This window comes from Siniperca chuatsi, linkage group LG5 (assembly GCF_020085105.1).
Source record: "Siniperca chuatsi isolate FFG_IHB_CAS linkage group LG5, ASM2008510v1, whole genome shotgun sequence".
In the NCBI taxonomy this organism is placed as follows: Eukaryota; Metazoa; Chordata; class Actinopteri; order Centrarchiformes; family Sinipercidae; genus Siniperca; species Siniperca chuatsi.
This window is the reverse complement of record NC_058046.1, coordinates 2,648,678-2,664,835: the sequence shown is the minus strand read 5'-3', so window position 1 is coordinate 2,664,835 and position 16,158 is coordinate 2,648,678. Positions and strand designations below refer to the sequence as shown.

The 16,158-nt window shown below is 41.7% G+C and overlaps 2 protein-coding genes across 4 annotated transcripts in view; both read left to right on the top strand.

The window, feature by feature from the left end:
- The window catches only part of sh2d3cb (SH2 domain containing 3Cb), a 36,811-nt gene extending 26,788 nt beyond the window's left edge, over positions 1-10,023 (top strand). For both annotated transcript variants that reach the window (XM_044195186.1, XM_044195187.1), the window contains 6 exons: positions 2,059-2,519; positions 3,288-3,403; positions 4,331-4,502; positions 5,690-5,801; positions 5,884-6,090; positions 7,864-10,023. In XM_044195186.1, the coding sequence (XP_044051121.1) occupies positions 2,059-2,519; positions 3,288-3,403; positions 4,331-4,502; positions 5,690-5,801; positions 5,884-6,090; positions 7,864-8,033 (1,238 nt within the window). In that variant the 3' untranslated portion in view covers positions 8,034-10,023. The remainder of the gene's footprint in view (positions 1-2,058; positions 2,520-3,287; positions 3,404-4,330; positions 4,503-5,689; positions 5,802-5,883; positions 6,091-7,863) is intronic.
- A 90-nt stretch (positions 10,024-10,113) lies between these two features.
- tor2a (torsin family 2, member A) lies at positions 10,114-15,585 on the top strand. 2 transcript variants are annotated; one of them, XM_044195184.1, is made up of 5 exons: positions 10,114-10,375; positions 11,111-11,376; positions 11,635-11,810; positions 12,514-12,641; positions 13,076-15,585. In XM_044195184.1, exons 1-5 carry the CDS (start codon positions 10,123-10,125, stop codon positions 13,318-13,320), a joined length of 1,068 nt encoding a protein of 355 aa, XP_044051119.1. In that variant the 5' UTR covers positions 10,114-10,122; the 3' UTR covers positions 13,321-15,585. The 2 variants fall into 2 exon arrangements, with proteins under 2 accessions (XP_044051119.1, XP_044051120.1); XM_044195185.1 differs by having other exon boundaries at positions 10,116-10,375; positions 11,638-11,810.
- Positions 15,586-16,158: the final 573 nt, after the last annotated feature.

The window sequence follows — 16,158 nt, the reverse complement described above, 5'->3', positions numbered from 1 at the left end:
AAGGAATTTGTCACGAAAATGGAAAATCTGCCTTTTAAAAAATGACTTCATCTCTGAAATAATGACCAGTTAAAACTGCAATATGCAAGATTTTTATGTAAAAATACACGTAAATAAAAATGAAAGGGTGGATAAATACATAAGGGAAAGGGTACATTCAGTATGTGCTGTCGATTCAGTTGATTGTATAGCTGCAGTAGCGATCACTTCTGCACTGACAAAAAGTGACGAATGAAAACTTGATTCATGTAAAATATGTCCTAACATAGTAGTTGTAATTTAGAGACAGCAGGTTTGTTTTTAACATTAAGCACAGAAGAAGAATCTTCTTTCACAATTATTAAAAAAGAAACTGACCTTGTTACGCAGTAAACAAGGTGCCACTGATTCAAGAGTCTGGCCCTGGCTCAGGCGGCAATGGGCGGGTTCAAACCTTTTTACAAGCAGCAACAAGCGAAGTCACTTCGGTTTGCTTAATTCTGTTTGAAAGAAGGAGGGAGACCAATCACACACTTGTTTCATCATCACAAAGCCCGCAGCGTTTCAATTATTGCGCACTCAAAGTTCCGCCATTCGTCCCCCCTTCATCGGATTTGAACAAGACGCGGTGTGTACGTTCGGGAGGTAGTGCTGGATGTGTCCTGTGAGTTAATCTGGATAGCTCAAAGTCATCTTGAGTTATAAGCAAATATGTGATAGGCCACGCCCACTTGCACCAATCAATATTTCACTTTAGATGTTGGTTAATACTTGCCCCTAGAGCATACATGCCAAATTTGGTGAAATTCTGTCCACCGAGTTTTGAGGTGCAGTTTTTTGGCATTTGTGGCGCCCCCCTATGGGTTGAGCTCATAAATCTTTGGCACGCCTATTCCCAAACACGGACTGAAGATATCTACCAAGATTTATGATGATTGGACAAATCGTGAGTTATGGCCAATTTCGTGCTAAGCCCCTCTCTGTGCGAAGATATTTTGGTTGATGGCGGCCATGTTTTTCGACTCATCTTGCTCATTTACAATAGAAACGTGTATCTCAGTCCCGCAATGCTGTGTCACAAAATTTGGTGTCGATAGTCAAAATTCAAAAAGTTCTTTTTATTTGACTGTTTTTCACAATATGCAGAGCACATTGAGTTTGACTTGTGTGAAAAATTTCAAGTCAATTGGAGTCACGGTGTGAGGGGGGTGGCCTTTCCAAAATAGCATTTTTGGGCCTTAATTTTCCTCAAATTTCTGTGGAAGTATTTGCACATCATTTCCAGTTATTGGGCCACGTTTCATGTTTCTAGCTCATTCCAGCTCACGGCAATTTGAGCCGCGGCTTGAACCTTAATGAAGGAGAAATCCATTGAGTTTGAATATCAGATTGTCACATTAAGAGTAAAGAAACATTAAAAGAAAACATAAACCAACTCATTTACCCCAGAACAAAAGAACTCGACATCCCCTCCACAACTGGAACAACTGAAATTTGAAATATGGAAGAAAAGGGGTCCAAAAATCTGATATACCTACAGTTTTGCTTTTTTAAAATTTTTTAAATTCTCAAATGGTAAGAATTGTAATCAAGTAACAACTTAAACGCTGGAGGATATTTTTCCTTCCATAATAACAGGGTGATGCCATTTAATGTGATCAGTTTCCCTAGCCTGGGTTCGACTCCCCTTGCATCTCAGTCAGTGCAGTCTTACAAATAGAGCTGCATTGTTGTCCAGAAACTATTAAAACACATCAGCGAGCCGCTCTGTTGCACTGGCTGACATGTTCCTTCATCACCATGAACACACACACTGTAGTTTATTCTGACTCAGTCCCACACACACCGTCCTGCTGCCCCAAACACTCACTAGAGCACCACATTTTCAGTGGCGGATTAATACACACCAAATTTCCTCCTGTCTCAGTAACGTTTGCTAAAAACTACAGTGACCAGCTGTTTTAGGAAATTACTGAGCCTTTTTAACAAATTAAACTATAATTTTATGACTTAAACACATTGGTTCATACATTAGAGTTCATAAACATTTTCCTTTTCCCTCTCTTCTTCCATCTCCAGCCCCACAGTCTAGAAGCCCTAGCCTTAGCCGGGCAGGCAGCGTGGCTCCATCCCTCTCCAGGGGCTTGGATACCGCCCGACCCCTTCCCTCCCCTAACAGCACCCTCCACAGACAGTGTAACGACAGACCCCAACCGCATCTGAACCAGGACTCCCCATCCTCTGACGCAGGTGGAAGCTGCTACACAGAGCTGTACCCCGGCCCTCAGAGCTACGTGGAGAGGCTGCGAGCGGAGGAAGGGCCAGTGGGCGTCGATCCTCTGAGGGTGGAGGATGGGAACTTGTACTTCTCACCGGTGGTGGAGACGGTCTCTTCTTTCAAACCGAGCAGGTACCAGTCGCCGCTGATGCCCAAGGAGAATAAGCCTTTGGAGGTGGGCATCCTGCGGAGGGTGAAGGAGCTGCTGGCTGAGGTCGACCCCAGGACGGCAGCCAAACATATCACCAAGGCTGACTGCATGGTACTGTTTAAAGCTGCTGTAATCCATATTTTTAGGTTAACAGTGGCTAAAATGACTATTTATAATGGTTGTGGTGAACTCACAGAGAATTATCACCTAACTCAGCTCTGCAGAACTTTTAGGCTCTTTAGGCTCTTTCACTTTATGTCCTGCAACTTCACCGCTTTTATCATTTCCAGACAGGCAACTGTTTTCAGGGAAAAAGCTCTAAAAACCCACAGTACACTACCTGCCCAGCAGCAAACAGCAGAGATAGAGACGAGCTGGTGAAGAAAGTTAAACATCTAGCAGCTAAAGAGCCAGATATTTTTCTCAGGAGTTGGTGGAGACCAAACCAGAGATAGAAGGAGAGTGAATATTGGTCTTACATTCATCAGGTGGACACAAACACTATTCAATTAATACTAATGTTGCTCTGTATCTGCTGGATGTGTAGATTGGGAACTGCTTGCTAACCCGTTAGCCATAACAACTTAACTATAAGATGACAATATGTCAAAGTTGTGTTTTAATGCACATTTTAATTCATTATCTGTGTACAGGAAAGTGTTGTAAAGTAGGTGATAACGCATGGCGAGGTGTTCTGATATGGTTATGGGCTTGTTTTCTTTCTCATACAAATACTAACTAAAGAAAAAAAAAGAGAAAGAGTCCAAACCTGAAATCAAATGCATATGATGCTGCCAGATACTGTGCATTAAATCGCCCACGAAATATAAAGACACAAATACAGGAGTTGACCAATAATCATGTGTCCGTGTTTCCCAGGTGGCCAGAATTCTGGAGGTGACTCCGGAGGTGCAAAGGATGATGGGAGTTAGTTCTGGGATGGAGCTGCTCACATTGCCGCATGGCCAACAGTTGAGACTGGACCTGATGGAGAGGTGAGCAAGGATTCAGAAATCCTTCACACGTTCACCCCCAAGTTTGCAGACAACCTTGTCAAACAGTAGTTTATTCCAGCAGTCAACACACGGGCGTTCAGTGATGTGGCACAGTGGTGATCCTTTACACCCAGTAAGGGGTTTGCAGAGAGCAGCCAGGTATTGTTAAGTTACTTACTCATGGTATCAAAGGTTTCAGTCGTAGTCGTCCGGACACTGTTTTCAGAATCAAGAGGTTTCGGCTCCCATCCGGAAGTCAATTGTGAAAAATGGTCTGAGAAAATTTAAGCTACTCTGTGTTACTTAAGCCCTGCCCTCAGGAAGGAATCTTCCTGAGTTTCTGCTGTTTACCCTGCCTAGTTTCACCCGACTTCCTCATGGTCTTAACACCAACTAGCTGCAGCTGATGTAATCTGCTGCCGGTGTCGTCTGTCATTTTAAGTGGCGAAAGCGGCGGTCAGCGCGGGCAAAAACAACTGCTTTGTACTTTCCTCTTTGATCGAACAAAACGCAAAACTGTAGTGAAACACTGCCCAGGTACTTTTCTAGGTACACACACAAGAAAGTTGAGTTTTTATTGGTTCATAAATCTTTATAGGGAGTCAGAACCCACTTGCATATGCTCGTACTGTAAAGCCCTGTTTACATGCTAACGTTAGCTTATAAGCTTCAACGTGATAGTGTGTTAATTTTTAACAAGCTAACAAGCTAACATGGTAACAGCAAAGTTGGCTCTCCATTTTTTATCCATCCAACAGTTTGGTTTTCTGGTGATTTGATGTCTTGGGGGGTTATGGTGTTGCTAGAGCTTTTTTTTTTTTGAGAGAAGATTATAATTTAACTCTTAAAGCAATATGTGAATTCTCACTGGTGATATAGGGCTGATGTCACCCCCCGACCCCGCCCTCTCTCTCCACCCTCTTGCAGGTTCCAAACCATGGCGACCACGTTGGCTGTGGATGTCCTGGGCTGCACAGGGACGACTGAGGAGAGGGCCGGTCTGCTGCATAAAATCATCCAAATCGCTGCTGAGCTCAAGAGCACCATGGGCAACATGTTCGGCTTCGCTGCTGTCATGAGAGCATTAGAGCTGCCGCAGGTAAACATGCATCGTTCAGACTGGAGTTACACCGATATCCTTCTTTTTAAGATGATTTTGGGGTATTTGTGCCTTCATTGATAGAGATAGTGGAGACAAACAGGAAACATGGGGAGAGAGAGGGGGGATGACATGCAACAAAGGTCCAAACATCATGTGTCATCAAGGTGATGATATTTATTATCATTATATCATGTGCATTAAAACACTTAGTCAGTTATCTGCAATGAAACCTGCAGTGTAAACCCCTTACCCTCTGTACATATAAAACAATGAGCGCTGTCAAACATTGAAAATGCTGCACCATGACTATATTATCTTTGATTGGTGCTGTAAAAAGGATTGCTGCGATCCGTGTCCTGTGTTCTTTATATAAAAGTTGGTAGCGTGACATGACATTTTAGATATCATAAATGCCTTATCTTTATAACAGTAGAGGAAGTAACTCTGTCTGTAATTGTAATTTTCAAGTTTGTATTCAAAAGATCATCTTTAGCAACATCACATCACGGCATCGCCTGCGACTGTGCTGATCTAAATATACAATGTGTCAGCATCTACTCTGCTTTCTCAGCCCTCTCCACTCCATTTCAAACCAAAAAAATATATAAAAGACTAAAACTAAAAATGTTCTTGTACTTTTTCATTCAAATCCAATTTTATTTTTGTAATGAAAAATGTACACTTACAGTATCTTGGTTATAAATGTTACATCCAGTCGAATCCCATTACAGATGTTTTCCCTACCTGACGTACCATCAAAGAAATCTCTTATTATAACTAAAACACTATAGAAGTAAGATTTTTACTCGTTTTACATTTGTTGATTTTTACAAATGTAAAATGAGTAAAAATGTGTTAAGACTCAAGTTTAAAGCCCTGTTTCTAGGCAATAATTAACTGTACATTATTAATAGTTACATTGTTTATTCACTGTAATAAATGAATGCCAAATAACATATGTCCTTGGACTGACTATGAAATAACGGGCCCCTGGATGCAGACGGGCCCCTATCCCTCTTACATAACAGCAAGACACCCTGACAAGGGACACAGAACTACAAACGACCGCCTCGCTTGTAGTCTTTTGCATCCATCCACGATACTAACAGGCCAACTACCGATCCACCCTGCATCTGTAAACCATTACTGCTGGGTTTTAATGGGGATGTTTTTCTGTCCCTCAGGTGTCCCGTCTGGAGCAAACCTGGACGGCGTTACGGCAGCGACACACAGAGGGCGCTATTCTCTACGAGAAAACTCTGAGGCCGTTTATGAAGAGTCTGAACGACGGGAGAGGTAGAGGTCCTCCTTCACTGCGTCCTGATGGTCCATTTGAAGAAAACAAAAAACACTGACTGTCTGTGTGTCTGTCCTCCAGAAAGCTGTCCGCTGTCCAACACCACCTTCCCCCACGTCCTACCCCTCCTGTCTCTGCTGGAGAAGAGCATGGCGGTGGGTGAGGGGACAGAGCCGTGGGAGACGGTGGAAGTCGGGGTGGACGTGGTCATGTTCCACTTGGGGGCGGCGAGGACCATCGCTCAGCTGGGGGGCATCTACCGCTCCAACGCTGAGAGCAGACTACAAGGTAAGAGCGAGAGAAGCCTGTTTGGTGCTGGCTGTGTTGTTGATCAATCCTTGTCAGAAGGACATTATAACTGCATTGTTTTGAACAACCAGATTAGAGTAATGGTGTGTTCAGACTACCGGTGACCAAGCAACAGGCTACAAGCCATTTTCAATGGGAGCCGGTGACATGGAGCTACAAACTGACACTTGTCGCTGTGTGACGGGCGTGACGCGCTACAGATCGAAGTTTTGTGGCAACCAATCATATGTTTTTGTTTCACCATTTCAGGTCCCCTTCTCTCTCCCCACAGTTCCTGTTCCGTTCCATCTAAAAAATGGCCGTTAGCCAGTTCCCAGTGCCATTTAACCCTACCCTTAAACAGTTTGCAGCACTCCTGCTTTACATACACTGTGGTATATGAGGTAATGAAGGGTCCATAGTAGCCTGAAGGAAAGAGCCACAATTTAATATAAGAAAAAGAAGGAACTTTGATGTTTGTTGTAATTTGCATTAACTCACACAACACATCACTTACAGTGTTAGATGTAACATGAAAAGCGCTTCACTGCTGTCTGCTCATTTATTTTTGTATATATGTGTATAGAAACCCACCTTTTCATTTCAGTTCAACGTGCTACCTGCACAGAAATAAATAAATAAATGAATAAATAAAACGAAAGGCATATACCTGCCAGTGTCATTTAAATAATAACTAGTAATCCATGTCTGTTAATTAGTTTGCTTTTCTCAGATATCAGCCTCAAAGCTACTATTTGTAGGATTTGAAATGTTCAGACTTTGGCACCCCCCAGTGGTGGTATCAAAAAGAGTCTGTGGCAGACAGCAGTGCACACCGAGAATGAAAGGGCTGAAAGCACATCATGTCTTATTTTTCTGCAAACAAAAACTAATGCAATCAGGATACTTTGAAAGGTGCCACGACCACATAACTTTACACCGCAGCACAGAGGCTTTACATCAACTAACACAACCTGGCTAAGGTGTTTATATGAAATATTATTATCAGAATATTTCCTTTATCTGGTTAAAACTGAATAAACTTGGAGAATAACCCAGTTTTTACTTGTCCAGCTGCGGAGATCTTGAAACATGTGTGTACTGTCATTACTTCACTAGTCAACTTAAAGGTATATGTAACATTTCTGCATTAAAATGTCTAATGACCCAGAGAAATCCGTAATTATAATTAAGGTGACGGCACGTTTCATTTGGTTGCCTTCGCTCCCTCTAGTTGCTATAACGTCCGGGGAGACACAGGATACGTCAGAGTGAGGAAGGAAGTCGTCGAACGTGACTAAACGTAACGTGAATAAAACTTTAATACACTACCTCGTCCACGAACAAGTTTTCTGCCTGAGTCACGTCAGACAGATTTTCATCCGCAATGTTGGTTGTTTAACAGTGAAGACAACAACTCCCACGATCCCACGCTGCTTCACGACGTCATCAAACCACGTCCGTTGTTATTGTTTTGATGTGGGAGACGCCTAGCGGCAGAAATTCCATACTGTGCGTTTAAGAGACAACAAAATGAAACATGAACAGTAAATTCAGCCATCCAAGATGTCAACCAACCTCACTCCTTTGTGCTAAAGCTAAATAACACGACCTGTCGCTTGTAATTTAAATGATTAGTACAACATTATTTATTACCCAGCTATAGAGGAGTGAGGGGGCTTTTTTCCCAGTGGGGATTTTTCTGAATTTAGTATTTGAAGATTTTAAAAATGCGATTAAAGTGGAAAACGTGTTGTGATGTTGATGTTGCAGGTTTCCAGGAGCAGGCTGAGGTCCTGGAGCTCTTCCTCACCGACTTCCAGATGAGGCTGCTGTGGGGGAGCAGGGGAGCCGCGGAGAGCCAGGCTCTGCGATACGCCAAGTTTGACCAGGTGCTGAGCGCCTTGTCCAACAAGCTGGAGCCGCCTGTCAGACCGTGCTGACCCCAGACCTGTTTTAATGACTTTGATGTTTATCCGGGAAGAGCTTCCTGTCATGCCTGTTGGACACGGAGCAGTTGGGGTTCTGGTGACTTGCTCTAGGGCAACTGGAAGGTCATTAAAAGGGAGAGCAAGACGATGTTTCAACCAGCCACAAACACACTTCATAAGCATCTAAACTCTAGACTCAAACAGTACGCCACCTCTGTCAGTCAACATCTGCCCAAATGTAACAGACTGTGATGCACCTGGTTCTCTGGAGCTTGTTGGGATTCAGATTCCTGTTCAAAAGCACATCAACGGGATGAATGTTAGCTTCAAACGTGTTGTCATGCTAAAGGGTTCATTTCTCATACCAGTATTTTAGCACCTTTGAAGCTGAGCAGGACTGATCGAACCCAAGGCAGAGTGCTGCTTAAATTATACTGTACTATATGTTAAAGTCAGAGTTAGAGACAAGAATTAGGAGTTTCCGGAAGAAACCACTAGATGCAGGACGGTGGAGGCACTGGAAGTATGAGGTAGTCAGACAGAAAATACAAAGTAAGCAGCTTCCTGTCTGATGGCGTCGCAGCTCCTGCTTTGGTGTACATTTATAAACTGCATTCTCATTTACCATCCTCCTCACAGTCTCATTTATCACTATCTATATTCCTAACCGAGGACCCACTTTAATGTTTCAAAGTGCCAATGAGTCAGCAATCAACCTGATGCTGCCAGCATCTTTTATTTGATATGTTTCTTACCATCCATCCCTGTGCCAGGCTCTGTTGTGCTTCTGTTCTGCAGAAAAAAAACCCCCATTTTCCGTTAAATGAAGCCTGTTTTCATGAAAATAGTCCCTGAGCTGAGGCTGTGCCTCAGTCTGCTCGGTTAATGTAGAGAAATGTGTTTGCCTGCCTGAAGGCTGGCCCTTCCTTAACTCGACAACTGTACGAACTGTATGTCATATTGTACAACCCAATAACAGAATAACGTTGTATCTACATTTGCATTTTTTGTATCATGTTTATCGTCGTGTGTTAATCATTAGGATTTTTTCCTAATGAATAGTGAATAGTGAATGAAAAGTGAATATTTAATGAGATTACAAATGCTGTGATCAGTGCCGGGATCAGTTCACTTTCAGTTCAGAGGTTTAGTTTGTTTGTTTTTTTTAAACGTCCCCTTTTCTTCCTGTTTCCTTCCAAATTAAAGCTGTACAGTTAATCACATTATCACAAATACTGTACCTCTCATTATCACTATGTGAACTGGAAGTGAGTGAACTGAAAGTAAACTAACCACACGAGTACAGCTCACAGGTACAGAACATTTCTATTACCTTACATAATATTAATGATTAATATTTATCTAAAATTGCAAATAAACATGTTTACCTCACTGTCAAGCCAGTTTATTGGATAAAACTGTCATTTACATGCCATTTCTTGGCCTCCACTAAAGCTGACTCATGCTGCATATTGTGAAATAGAAAACCCATACATAATTCTTTCTCACAAAATTATTATTATTATTATTATTTTTAAATGTAGGTGTTATGAAATTCGCCTAAAACGTTTTATTACCCCTTACTGTAATGTGTCACGAACAAATGTCTTTTTTTGTGTGTGTGTAAAACTATATTGTTTTCTCAGTCTGGTCAGTTTTTCTATAAATACTCAAAAACACTTAATTGCACCCTGGCTGTTTAATAGACCATTTCCACATTAATAGCACCCTCTACTGTATAAATCACATTTTCTACTATGTTCTGTTTTACTGTACTTTATTTCTGTACAAGATTACAGTTCATTACAAATATGAATGTTTTGAGTGTCTACATTTTCTGTTGAATCATATGATAATGAAACAGCTGTTTTCTATGCTCCTACAACGTTTCTATTTTATTTTATTCTACCACACAGTGACATGTTTTGCAAATATGTCCAGTGTGTAATTACATAAATTCAAATTTGAATATATTTATAATAAAATACTGCATATACAGCGACACGTTTTTTTTGCAGTATTTTTTCAGATGCTGTTAAAATCGCTGTGCATTGTGGACTGTGATCCTCCAACGTGTCCAACGCACTACGCCCCATGCCAGATGCTTTCTGGGAAATGTAGTCCCCTCTTTCATATCGTTACGTGTTTCCTCGAAGTGGAAAAACTACAAACTGGCCGGTCGTCGTTAGGAGAAGGAGCACTCCGGCTTTCTGTACGCCAACAGGCAGCCAAAATGTTGGCCATCCTGTCTGTGCTGTTTTTATTCCTTTATAACCCAGTTTGCGGCGTTTTTCAGAAACTTTACTGCACCATATCAGACAGCTGTGACTGCGATTTTAAACCGAATATCAGAGGTAAGATGTACGTCTGTCGTAGCTAGCTAACGTTAACTGACGGTTGCTGCTGCTTGTACTAGCTAGGCTAAAAATATAAAGTATAGCTAGGTAACTTTAGTTTGTCCATTAAACGGTAACTTAAATATATTTGATAGGTTTTGTTCGCGTGCAGGGCAGGAAGGGTTAGCTAACTGGCTGTTACTGTAATAACTGCTTTGCTAGGTCGCTGTTTTGCTTGCAAGGAAAACACAGGAAGTCTCCTCTGTTATTAAACATTTTAGATACTAAAACAAATCAGTGTTTTGTAAGTTGTGCAAGCTCTAAACTGTGGGGGAACTTTATTAATATACTGTTTAAAATTACAGTAACAATTTGTTGCAACTTACATGGAAATTGGGTGAATTAAAAAAATGAATTTACATAACAACACAAGATAAATGCATATACATTTTTATTTTAAGTATCCCTTTAATTTGGTTATTGAAGGGCACTCCAGCCATCTAGTACAGCACCAATCAATCAATCAGAATCAAAGCAGCGAAGGCCAAGATATCCTGAGCTTGGAGAGGGTTAAGTTGAGTTAGAAATGACCAAATTCATGACTTGAGTCATGAAATATCTTGTTTCTACCGCAGGGGCCTTTGGTTGAAAAGGGGCACAAGTTATGTGACATATTAAGCAGTCAGCCAAGTAGGTGTTGAGGATGGTTTGGTAACATTAACATCACAGGCGTCTTTATTTCCTGACAACCAGACCTGGAGTGGGATCTCTACAAGAATGTTTATGGACAACACCTGGCCCAGGACATCGTATCAGAGGAGGTGGCGAAGTTCCTTCAGAATAAAAGCCCCGAGCGGCCCCTGGTGCTGTCCTTCCATGGCTCCTCTGGAACAGGAAAGACGCTGGTCAGCTCCATGGTGGGAAATCATCTGTACGGCTCTGCGATGAGCAGCCCGTACGTCCACCAGTTTGTTCCCACGCTGCACTTCCCCTTACCTGACCAGGTCAAGGTCTACAGGGTAAGTTAGGGATCATGGTGTATGGCAATGTTAATCGTGATTTAATCACTTCAGCTGTAGTCACGAGTAATCACGAGACAAAGAATAAATTAAATGTGTCCAAGAAATAAAATGAGACGCTAAGAAGTAGGATTTGTTCAGGGTTACCGAATGCTTAATTTTGCTAACTTGCAGAAAAGAAAATGATGGTGGGTGGAAAATAAATTTGCAGCCTTTGGAGCTGCTTTCAGGACTGAATTTCCATCCTTTGGTTTGCAGAAGAAGTTGAAGAGCTGGGTGCAGGGGAACCTGACGGAGTGCGCTCGCTCGGTCTTCTTTTTTGACGAGATGGAGAAGATGCCTCCAGGTCTTATAGACGTCTTGGAGCCCTTCCTGGGTCCCTCCCACGTTGTGTTTCGCACCAACTACCGCAAGGCCATCTACATCTTCATCGGGTACACACACACACACACACACCCTTACTGGCTGTTCCAACCGAAAAAAAGGGGCTGCATTGGTGGGGGCATGTTGCTTGGGGTACAGGTAAGAAGATGAAATATGATCCAGGAAGTCCATTTTGAGTAACAGATCCATGAGTTTGAAGGTTTATCAGATACCAAAACACTATGAGAGAGGATTTCACAACTCTGGAAAGTAGAATTACACTGTGCACGTTACAAAGTACGTGAACATGTCCAGTATCTGATTGGCCAACACAGTGTGTTGTTGAATGATAGCTTTTTCGCTGGAGTCCTCTGTGTCAGGACTCATCTTGTGTCAATGCAGTGGTCTTATTGAAATGGATAAGGGTGCTACAAGGGCAGCCACCATGATCCCTGTAAAACAGAGGAAATCTTAAATAAGTAAATCTGATAATTAGAAATGATGGTTTTGTAATCTACTAACGTGAAACAGAAACTAGAGTTCACTAGAGTTTAGTCGTTACACTCTCACCTCCGTTGAAGTTGGTTCGAAAAGAAACAAAAAGTGAAATAGTCATCTGACTTCCAGCAGGGAATAGCTCCTTATTTTATCAAGAGTGAATACGCAGAGGTTCAAATTCTCCCCGGGACACTTCAGCAAAAAATTCTACATCAAAATAGCAGCATTAGACAGTTTTTGTGGACTCTGAATGTGGTGTGTGTGTTTTCCCTGCAGCACCACAGGAGAGGAGGTGATTAACAAAATGGCTCTGGAGAACCGGCAGGCTGGACGGGACAGAGAGGACATCAAGTTGGCCGACTTGCAGGAAGCCATCGCACAAACGGTTTACAACAGCAACACAAGTAAGTGTCTTTTGTAATTTAACTGTACAATATTTGTTTTTAAAGCTCTGTTATTTACATGTAATGTTTCATATTCCTCTAATATTTAGAGCTGACTAATCAAATTTATCTTAATAACAGCGTAAACTGAACTGGAATAGGCGTGACATGTTTCAGAATAACACTAACTTTTCCACAGTTTTAGCAGTTTTCACTTAAAAAATAGAATAGAGAATTACCATCCATATTCATTCATTAGTATAGTGTAATATTTTGGAGATACTAAGCCTCAATGTACTGCAGTGATGCACAATAATGACCTAAATGTTGGAAACACAGAGATGAAACAGCCACTTGTCTTTGTTCAGTTGATTTGCCAGCATATTGCTGTACTGGCCCAGTTACTGTTGCATTACTGTCAGCTGAAGGAAACTGAAGTGAGTTTCTCCGTCCAGGCGGCTTCTTCCAGTCCAGCATCATCCGGCAGAAGCTCATCACCCGCTTCGTTCCCTTCCTGCCGCTGAGCCGAAGCCACGTGGAGCGCTGTGTCCGCTCGCAGCTCTGCCAGCGGGGCAGCTGCGGACGCAGTGACGTGGTGGAGGCAGTAGGGGGCTACATGAGCTACACTCCCGTCCAGGGACAGTACTTCTCCTCTACCGGCTGTAAGGCCGTCCCTGCCAAAATCAACCTCTTCCTGTAAGCCGAAGGGGGAACTGTTTGTATTTTTAAAGACTGAAAGGGAAACTCCTCCTGAGGTGAGTCGGTGAAAAGAAACAGATCTGCGAGTCTGTCTGAATCAGTTTCTCCCACATGGAGGTCAGAGCAGCATCTCTGGAGCAGGCAGGGATTCAGAGTCGAGGACGCTTCCTGTACTTGAAGGGGAACTGAAATCGCAACCGCCTGAATTCAAAGCAGTTTTGCGCTGTCAAAGCTGGGTTTCCCTCAAGGCATCGTTGCTGTAGCGGTCGGCACGTGTCCAACTGTGAGCACAAGAGAGTTTTTCCTCTGAGCATTAATTCGGTGTCTAAACCAGGAGTCACGCCGCACTCTACCTCAAACCCAACTCTACCTTTAATTTATTTACTCTGAAGTTGGTACAGTGTGGCTCCAGATTTCAGCTGCAGTTCGTTTGCCATCAGTGGAGGTCATCAATTATTTTGTTTTAAGTCTATTTATTTATCTTTTCACTATTCGCTGCGGGAAGCTTCCCAGTTCCCCCACAGGTGTCCACAGCAGATCTCTTAGCCGACTAGCAGCAGCAGTAGAAAGAAGCTCAGCCTCCTCTCTCACTGATGCCGATTTTCTGTTTTGTCTTCACAGTTTGGGAGTTTTACTAAAAGGGGTCAGAAGTCTCAAAATAGTTCTGAAAGTTTTAATTTGTGGGGAAAAAAATCTTTATGGTCAACACAAAGTTGCAAAGAGTTCCTGCATGCTGCAGTAAGGGGGGCTGAAATGTAGCTGATCTCAACCGCGTCCATTTTATTTTAGCTGGATTACAGTACATTTTTAGGCTCTTTCTGAAGAGCGTTGGAAAGCAAACACTAGAATAAGAGATACAAGGTTGTGACTTCTGAGTGATTGGGATGTAATTCCATGTGAGACCGGAGCTTTAAAGACATTTATGGCACATGTTTTAGCTCATGCCATCATTAGTGCTGAACCAAATCTAACCAGTATAATTTAACAATATTCAACAATTATAATGATATCTACCAATACTAGTTAAAATAAGAATTCAATTATCACTTAAATATCAGCTCCCTCAAGAAATGCAACTAGAATGACTTCAAATGACTTTTAGTTTTCCTCTAAATAATCAGCATAACAGCATCCAACATATGTTGTACCAAACTACAGCTCCTGTCTAAAGAGGGGAGTAGTTTTTTGTTTTTAAATGAAGGAAGAAATCTGAAGCAGAAGATGGATTTTACTTGAAAATATTATCACTTTGCTGCTGTCCGCCACCAGGGGGCAGTAAAGACTTCATTTTGCCAAGAGGTGAAGCAGAGTTCGCCTGCAGCTCGGTGCATTTTAATTCTGTTAATCTGTAAAAAATGATATTATATTTTGTTTCTTTAATGTAAAATGTATTGTAAAAGGTATTGCCTGTGTGTTTAAACACACTCAAAGTGCACTTTACTCTTATGGAGGATAAAATGGACCTGATATATTATTGAGATAAAGAACTTTGTTTGTCTCACTCTGTCTTTGTGAAGGCAGTGCATGTGTTGAGAAGTCAGTATGCATCTGACAAAATGAATACTTTAATTCAGAAATATTGCCACGAGTTTGAGTTGTTTACAACTAATTAATGATTGTAACCCATTAATTATTTGTTGTGTTAAATGACGGCTGTATGAAGACCTGCGGCAGCAAGTCAGACAATTAAAATGCAATGAAAATCAAGCTTAATTAAATTTACAAGTGCAGTACATTAACATGAATTTCTCATTGGAGCAAAGACATGAACACAATAACAGACTGAATATTGACATATAAGGCAGAAGTCTGTAACATACAGTCCATCTTTACTGTTCAGTCACTGTTGTCAAAACAGTGAAGTAGTCCACAAGATCCATTTATTAATTTCGAACCTGAATGAACTTGTACTGTACACAGAGAAGACAGCCTGTAAATACCCACCAGACTCCATGCAAATATCAGTCGTTTTTGCCTTCAGAGGCCAGACAGTGCGAGTGTACCAGTCGTACACTTCTTACCCTGCCATACTAAATTACCTAATCTCCTTTTAAGCAGAACAATCACTGCACACACACTCAGCAGCGGCCATTATTTGTAGGGTTGTCGTCTTTTTGGAAGCTTCTGGCATCTTCCAGTGTTATGGGACCACTACGTTTCCAGTGTCAGCCACTGAAGTGCCTGGATGTTGGTGACTGAAATATCCAAATGCAACTTCTAGCACTGCAGTGTAATGAAAAAATAAAAATTTAAATACACAACAAAACTGTTTCAGACCTGTCCATTAAATACACTGTACCATGTTTGTGTCCACACTGTAAAACTGCACGCTATGAGTTGGTGATTGGTGACGGGTTGAACACATCCTTTTCTCTGCACTGTGCTTGATTGAAATGATAATTATAATTTCAAAGTAGTCCTATAAGTTTTCATCATTCCGTCTACTTTTTCCATAAAGTTTTTCTCCATATTTCACCTCCAAACATTTATACATGCTTTTTAAAGGATTTTGAAACCTGCACTTATTTCTTGGCACATTGCAACACATTACTGGCACCAACGACCTCGACAGCTGTTCTCCTGCCTCTCATTTAATAGACCTGGCCAGTGTTTGAGGTAAAGTCCAGTTTAATTCACCAACACATCAGCTGATGTATAAATAAACATGGAAGTGCTGTTACAGTATGTGATAAATCTGCCCAGGAGTCACTTTGCTGATTCAAATCCTCACATTGAGTTCAGTTTAAAGATTCGTTGTCACGGACTGTAGTTAGTTCACTTTTTGCATCACTGTTCAAATATATAACGTGTATTTAACTAGGAAGTCACATTGGCGGTA

What these genes read in the sequence shown, in the direction of transcription:
- tor2a (XM_044195184.1), top strand. Translation starts at nt 10,123, where the DNA reads ATGCTTTCTGGGAAATGTAGTCCCCTCTTTCATATCGTTACGTGTTTC. An exon ending in TTTTAAACCGAATATCAGAG is followed by an intron (nt 10,376 to 11,110) that starts GTAAGATGTACG and finishes CCTGACAACCAG; the next exon opens with ACCTGGAGTGGGATCTCTAC. An exon ending in GCCATCTACATCTTCATCGG is followed by an intron (nt 11,811 to 12,513) that starts GTACACACACAC and finishes TTTTCCCTGCAG; the next exon opens with CACCACAGGAGAGGAGGTGA.